General features: G+C 46.7%; 1 protein-coding gene across 1 annotated transcript; it reads left to right on the top strand.

Moving 5' to 3' along the window:
• The first annotated feature begins 3,060 nt into the window (after positions 1–3,060).
• LOC136473920 (uncharacterized) lies at positions 3,061–7,682 on the top strand. Its single transcript, XM_066471545.1, has 7 exons — positions 3,061–3,179; positions 3,503–3,609; positions 5,209–5,317; positions 5,406–5,567; positions 5,802–5,975; positions 6,493–7,086; positions 7,206–7,682. The coding sequence occupies exons 2-6, from the start codon at positions 3,560–3,562 to the stop codon at positions 6,535–6,537; spliced, it is 540 nt and encodes a 179-aa protein (XP_066327642.1). The 5' UTR covers positions 3,061–3,179; positions 3,503–3,559; the 3' UTR covers positions 6,538–7,086; positions 7,206–7,682.
• The last annotated feature ends 8 nt before the right edge of the window (positions 7,683–7,690 follow it).

Here is a 7,690-nt window from a genome sequence, read left to right as displayed (position 1 = left end):
GGGGCTCGGGGAAAAGGCTCTGGCGACGGCGATGTGCAAAGGTAGAGGCCGCGCCGTGCTCTTCCTCGGCTAATGGCGGCGGCGATGTGCAAAGGTAGAGGCCGCGCCGTGCTCTTCCTCGGCTAATGGCGGCGCGGACTGCGGCTAATGGGAAGAGCCGAAGTGGAGCCGAGCCGTGATTCCTGCGATGCTGAGCCGATGGGATGCACAGGGCCGAGTTGAATACAGCTGCCGTCCGATGCAAGTCGCGTCCACGCGGCAACAATCCAGCTGGGGGTCGCACGCGAGCGCGCTGCACCCATCGGCCATGCAATTTTTTTCCCTTTTTGTTCTATGAAACAAACAGGCTATCAGTCTCTCTTTTAGTCTATGTTTTAGTCTCTAGTCTCTAGTCCATGAAGCCAAAGAGGCCCTATAGATTAGCAAGAATACAAGCAGCTGACTACATCCAACTAGACGGTATGGCAAAGATTGTAAGATTCAGCGAACATATGTCATACATTTCCAGATGGTTAAGAACTGGTTGATCCATCAATAGCAAGGTCATCTTTTCACTCAACAATTTAAGCCTTTAAAAACACACAAAAAAGTCATAGTGAATTCTAGGCACTGAACACACAGTTTCTGGGCAATGTCAACTACAATTTTTATGTGGTGGAACCTATCTGTGAATTGTGTGAAAGATGTAATTTTCAGTTGTCAGGTCTAGGACATTTAGCCTCCAAAGTTTGTTAACTGCATGTGAAGTCAAGGTGACCATAGCAGAGCAGAAACTCTGTTTCAGCAGATATGCAAAAGTCAAGGTGACCATATTCTTCTTGGTTAAATATTATTATTAATCAATAATCTAATTGTTGCCTTTTGCTACCGGGTTAACACTTCCATTGAAATTTGTTGACCTGAACAACAAGCTGTCCTCAACTTGCAGGAAGTGACTTGACTCTCTCTTTTTCTGAGCTGATGCCGATAGTATCTTTCTCCTTGAACCCTGTAACACCATGAGGGAAATGAATGAACATGCACAATAAACCAAAACAGACTGCAATAAAAGAGAGTGAACATGCACAAAAATGGAAGATTTCAGGTTCCATACTTCCATCCTGAATATTTCAGGCGCTGATATTCAGGCATCATATCAGCCAATATTCCTTTGAAAATACGATAAAAATGTGATGTAATATATATCTCCGAACAAATATGGGAGCAAGATTTTGATACCATAAAAGCGCTCATGTAAAATACACTAGGATATGGAGTATTAGAGAACAGAGACAACATCAGAGCTGCATATGAAAAACGTCTTACATAGGCATAATATACTTGACGACCAACAAAACCCAGAGCAAAAGATAAGATAGGTCGCTCCAAGAACATCTCTAAGCTGCAGCACACTTGCCTTTCTTCCTTTGGAGATTCTTCACGTAGAACTTGAGCTCCTTCCCCGCAAGGATGCAACTATCATACAAGGAAAATGTCATTGTAAGTAGCTGCCAACAACTAGAAGCTATCTAAGGCAGCTGAATATTCAGTGCCTTAATCAAGTGTGCCACTGCAGATCATATAGTTTATAGTATTCCTATATGCTACTATGGTAGAATCCTGGAGTGGGCTAACCGAAGGACACTTTCATGGTGGGCTGGGATTGAAAGTTTGAAACCGCCCTGGGCCTGGTGGGGAATGGCCTTAACTGAACAAGGCCTGAAGGAACTTGTGTTCAGGAATCTCAGAGCACATAGTATTTGCATGCGCTGAAGAATTGTGGACTAATTGCCAACTGATTGATTTTGGCTTCCAGGCCTGCGGTGAAGGACTGTAAACCGTCTGCGAATTGAATACAAAGCATACAGAATGAGAATCTTCTTATCAAAAGATTGGATCATCTAGTAACCCATTTGGCAACGTGGCTCTATGCCATCCAAAAGAACTAGCAGCAGCTAAGATAACGGAGGCTGGAACTGCAATTAAAGATATGAAGGCACGCCGAATAGGCGGCCTTCTAGGATGTCCACGTCAGTTCTTTTTACTTGGTGCGTTAGATCGAAATTCTACGGCTCAAATGAGATAGATGAAGATGGACGGTAGCAGAGGACGAGAGATTCTCGACATTGGTGCGGGTGGTCGGCACGCATCCTCGCATGTCACTGGGCCCTTGCTTGCATGCATGCAAAAGCTACCGACACTCACTTGCTTGCTTACTTCACTTGCTTCTTCACGGGATAACCGGCTGTCCGCAGAAAAATATCTCGTCCCCTCCAATCGGCGTCCCGTCGTCTCCTCCGTGGCTGTCGCCCTGCCCTCTTCCTTCCCCTGCGCCGCTGCTCCGCCTCTCACAGCGCCGCCCCTCCCCATCGCCTGCACCAGCGGTGCGCCCTCTCCAGCGCCTGCTCCGCCCCCTCTTGCGGTGGGGAGACGGCGACCCCCTGCGCAGCGCACCGGCGCGAGCACGCCCGAGCGGTTGGTGCCCCTCGGCACGGCGCGGTGGCAGCGGCGCAGCGTGGCCGGTCTGCTTCTCGGCGAAACCCAGCGATGCTCCTGCCCAAGGGTACCACGTTGGAGGTCCGCTCCTCCTCCCGCTCGCCTTCCACGCCTCCGTCCAACTCCTCCAGCTTCCTACTCCGGCTCCTCCTCCTCTTCCTCCTCGCCGCGGTCTCGGCGCTCGCACTGGAGCCTGCTAGGCTCGGGGACATCGTCGTCGTACTGGTGGGGCGCGGCGTGGGAGCGGGAGGTGCGGCGCAGCACGAAGCCGCAGCGGGACGGGGCGCTGTCAAGCCGCCGCCGCCAAGGTCGCCTCCTCCCACCTACGCTGTGGACAAACAGAAACAGACCGCATCTGTTCCTGGTGCCCGTCAACCGCCAAGCCTCGCGACGCGACCCTGCGGCTGGCCCTGCCCCCCCCCCCATCCACCGCCGCAGCCGCGGAAATGGTGGCGGCGGCGCGGGCGCGCGCAGCGGAGCTTGTGGGAGGGCGGTGGCCGCAGCGGCGCCTAGGGACGACGTCCGTGGCGGAGACGGAGAGCAGAAAGGACAAGGAGGAGGAGGGGGCCGGGGCCGGGTGGGAGCTCTCGGCGGCGCGGGAGTACTACGACTACCGCAAGTCCATCTACGGAGACGTCACGCACCGCGCGCTCCTCGTCGACGCCGTCGGCACCCTCGTTGTCCCCGCCCAACCCACCGCGCAGGTCAGCACCGTTGCCCGCCGTAGGACATCGTTCCCCTCACCCAGTCAGCCTGTCCCGCTTCTTTCTGTTCTACCGGCTCGCTGCGTGCCTGTGCGTTAGTGATCCTTACGTCCGGGCTAGTGTCATGCTGTGATGTGCAGTCTGCGTGGTCACTGGGCTGTCCTCTGGTAGCACAATACGTTCTCTTCTCATCATTGCAGCTTGGATTGAATTGTCGGGTCTGAATTTTGCACTGCCTTCATGTGGGTTCTGTGGTTCATGACACAGATTTGTCTGTAAAAGTTTCTATTCTGAATTATTAATCGTGTGCTCCCTTTGTTTAGGTGTATAAGAGCATTGGTGAGAAGTATGGAGTGAAGTACTCGAAAGATGAGATCTTGATGAGATACCGGCGGGCATACGAGAAACCATGGGGTGGATCACGTCTCAGGTATACATTTCTGGTATATAAACGTTGCCACTTACTGACAATTTATCGAATCTGGTCTGTATATCTGTTTATTGATGGTAAGCATAGATCTTGTTGTGCCATACTTTTCTGTTTCCTGTCTACGTGTTATTTTTGGCTAGACGCAGCGAGTGCTTGGTGATTTGATGCAAGCTCATTAGCTGAGAGGTCAATTTGTTGACAATGGAGATTTCTCTTTTTTTTAATTGGTCTGACTTTCTCCAAGATTCTATGTCGTCGACTCCATATGAATCTGCATGAACATTGGTGTACGGTGCCATTCCTGTGCGCAAAATGACATTTTACACGTGCTGATTCCTAGTGCACGACATCCTTGTCACTTGTATAAATAACGTCTCTCAGTTCAACTGTTACTTATTAGAAGCCCTAGATTTGCAAATGATGACAAATTGGGAAAAATGGGAAGATTGAAAATAGTGGCGCAGTTAGTTGAGGCGTGCTATTGCACTACTTTGTCATTTTTCTGGTTTGCTTATTTTAGTATCAAGCTGCATATTTTAAGGTCGATTTTCACACACAAAAAGTTTACATCTTGAGGCTTCCATATCTTTACGTCTCCGTGCACATATAGACATATAGTTAGGCTTACCTTTCATGGATGCTCAAAAAAGCTCTGCAAAATTATTTTGTTTCCAAAAGAAATTGTATAGTTGGTGGAGTAGTCAATGCTTGCGTATTAGAACAAGACTACAGTGTTGTTTAATCTTATTATTGTTATGTTCTACAATTGGAGTGGAGTTATGGTTTGATTTGTTTATTATTTGTGCACTAAATCACTCACTTCACATATTTCTTTACTTCTATGCCATATTTTCATGTTCTCATAATAATTCATGTAAACACATGTGTTTGTTGTGCTCCCTAATAGATAGTGTGATCAGAACTTTACACTAAAGGTGCATCCATAACACCAATTTAATCTGGCTCCATGTTCTTTTCTTTTCCCCATACTTGGTACTATATACTTATGTACATAGGTTGTTTTGTTGATAAATGTGCCCCTCTTCAAAATTACCATGAGATATCGTTTGAAGAAACTGAACAAATTTGGATTTATCCTTGTTTCGATTTTGTTTGTCCAACCATGAGATTATTTAGAAAAGTATTGACTTGCATATTGTTTTCTTTCCACTGTCTGCTGTTGCCTTTTATGCTAATTTGAACTGAGAAGCTTGCTTAAACAATCAAGTTGAAAGCCACTCCTATGGATATTAGGGAGTTGATTGTTTGTTTTCACAAATCACACTTGTTTTGTGAAAACATGGGTTCATTTTTTCGTCCTGTGCTCATTTTTTCTTTTGCTATTACTTATGGCAGTACCCTTGTATTTATAAACAGAAATCATGCGCATATAATGCTATTTATTTACTCTTTTTGTTTATGTTATCTTCGTGAACCCATTCCCTATTATCGTTATCCATGTTGTGCTATCCATGTTGTGCTGTAGTACTTTATACTCCTGATATTTCTCTCAAGTATCTTTTTTTCCCTGCTAGAATGCCTTCTATATATTATCATTGATCCATTTCGAGATTAAGTTACTATACCAACATTGACCAGGTATGTGGATGATGGGAGACCCTTTTGGCAGCACATAGGCACTTCTTCTACAGGCTGTTCCGATGCACATTACTCTGAGGACCTTTATCAGTACTTTATGACAGAAAAGGTTAGATTAACTGTGTAGTCAGCAGAAGAACATTCTTTGTTGTCTATGACTTCAGCTGGACTAATGAGAAGCTTTTTATGCTTGCTAGGCCTGGAAGTTTGTTGATCCTGATGCTAAAAATGTATTTAGAGCTTTAAGGAAAGCTGGTGTTAAAACTGCTGTTGTCTCCAATTTTGATACCCGTCTACGACCGCTTCTGCAGGTCTTGAAATGTGACCACCGGTTTGATGCAGTTGCAGTCTCTACAGAGGTTTGTTTACATGTCTTGTCATTTCTTCTACTTATGTTAAAAACAGATGGCTTCGTTGCAGAAATCTTGTGCTTGTAATTCCAAGTTATCATGTTTGTATTATATACTATTACCTACTGCTACTGTAATCTAGTGATGTAGTGCTTCTTTTTTCTATAAAAAAGGTGGATGGATATTCAGTTTGATATTTTTTTTATATCTCATAATGCGATTGTTTCCAACCTATACTATCAGGTTGCAGCAGAGAAGCCAAATCCAATAATATTTTTGAAGGCTTGTGAGCTCTTAGGTGTGAAGCCTGAAGAAGCTGTGCATGTTGGTGATGATCGTAGAAATGATATATGGGGAGCCAGAGATGCAGGCTGTGATGCTTGGCTCTGGGGCAGCGATGTTCGCTCCTTCAAGGAGGTATTTCTATTTATTCTTGACACCTTTGTTCTAGAGGTCTATCTTGACAGCGAGCTAATAGATTCCAACATCAGAGCATGGTCATGATCGGTATTGAACTAGTGACAGGAAGGATAATTGTGGGCACGCTGCGCTGCACTGCACTGGCGTGTGCTATGTGGGTAGCATTGATTGCTGGAGGTACGGCAGGTCTGTCATGCGCCATAGGGGAAATGGTTTGTGGTCTAGCACGCCTGTCTGTGGCCAAAGAACAGTCCAGAACGGATCGACACGTCAAAATGTAATTTATGTTAGAAAGAACGGACATTTTGTGGCATGTCTCCATCACTTGAAATGGATGCTTCCTGGTGTTCTTGGGGGTGGGCATTGTAGATTTGTAGGTTTGGATAAGACCAGCCGCAGCAACGCAGCATGCCAAGAGCTGTGTCCCTCCCTTATTACCTATTTTGTTCTTTGGGAATGAGCGCCGACTCCATCATGACCTCTCTTTTTTGCTGGTGCGCTCTTCTTGATGCAGGTCGCCGAGCGGATCGGTGTTGAGGTGACGAGGCGAGGATGGTGAATATACAGAGGCAGTACCAAGGATCGCGGTCGTGAAGCCAGTGACCCATCCACGTGAATTGTGTGCTGCTAGAGTAAAAATTCCCGGGCTGGTTTGTAGGCTTGTAGCTGTATGAGTAACGTATATAAGGGTTTGGTTGAACCCTTTACTAGCCGTAATGTTGGTGCCTGAGATCTGCTCGTCCCCTAAATCCGGATGATCTATTGATTGATCGGTTATGCGTCTCGGTCTGTTAGATATCTGACTGTTTCTGTTTGCCCACTGGTATCGGTTACTCTCGTTGGGTTTGAGTAGCAAAGCAGGCCGTGCACATGAAAGTTCGTCGGCCACCGGGGCTCTTGTGGCCCGTTCGCAGCAATTCAGTGCTTCACGGGCCACCATGTTGGGCTTCGCCAGGCCTTCCCTTTGGTTCGTGGCTTCGTGCGGCCTCGTGGGTGGAGGCGACCTTGGCGGGAGGAGGCGACCTTCGCAAGAGAGTCCAAAGGCAAAAAGGTCACACTAGCTTGAGCCTTTCCTTGGGCAATATTGATGTGCTGCAAAAAATGGACAGTAAGGCAGCACTCTTTATGGTCTCCATCAGTTCTCAGAAATTTGAATTTGCTGAGCATTTTGATGAACTACTTTTCATTATACATCAGACACTAATCTGGTTATTATTATCTGACCAGTGGCCCACATGAAAGCTGCTAACTGGTGTACTTACCAAGTCATGCCACGTGCAATCATTCGAAGAGAAACAAAATGTACAAAGAAACCTTACAAAGGGTCACTTGTGTTAGTATACTTGGATGGGGCAGGGCCATTGGAGGGACCTGCAGGTGGTCGAAGGTGCTGCAATCAGGGTTTCATAGCACTTGTCACAAATCCTGTACGGCGGTGAATAGTAGGAATAGAAATTCGAAGAGAAAACACGGTAATCCTCGGCTGTTCTGTAATTAATGTTATGATGAACGATCTGTTTCTTAACGTGCAGCAGTCGTCTTAGATAGATCATAGATGTGCTCGCCTGCTCGGTGGGGGGCTCTAGCCAGGGGATAAGCTAGGGTTTGCAAGGAGAGGGTGTTGATTTGGTTACGTGGGCAATGAGTGTGATTTGTGGTGATACTGGTGCCGCTTAGCTTGCTGAATAAGCACCATTTGGTTTGTACGGCTG

The sequence above is a fragment of the Miscanthus floridulus genome, chromosome 8 (assembly GCF_019320115.1).
Source record: "Miscanthus floridulus cultivar M001 chromosome 8, ASM1932011v1, whole genome shotgun sequence".
NCBI lineage: Eukaryota > Viridiplantae > Streptophyta > Magnoliopsida > Poales > Poaceae > Miscanthus > Miscanthus floridulus.
This window is presented reverse-complemented; position numbering and strand designations above follow the sequence as displayed.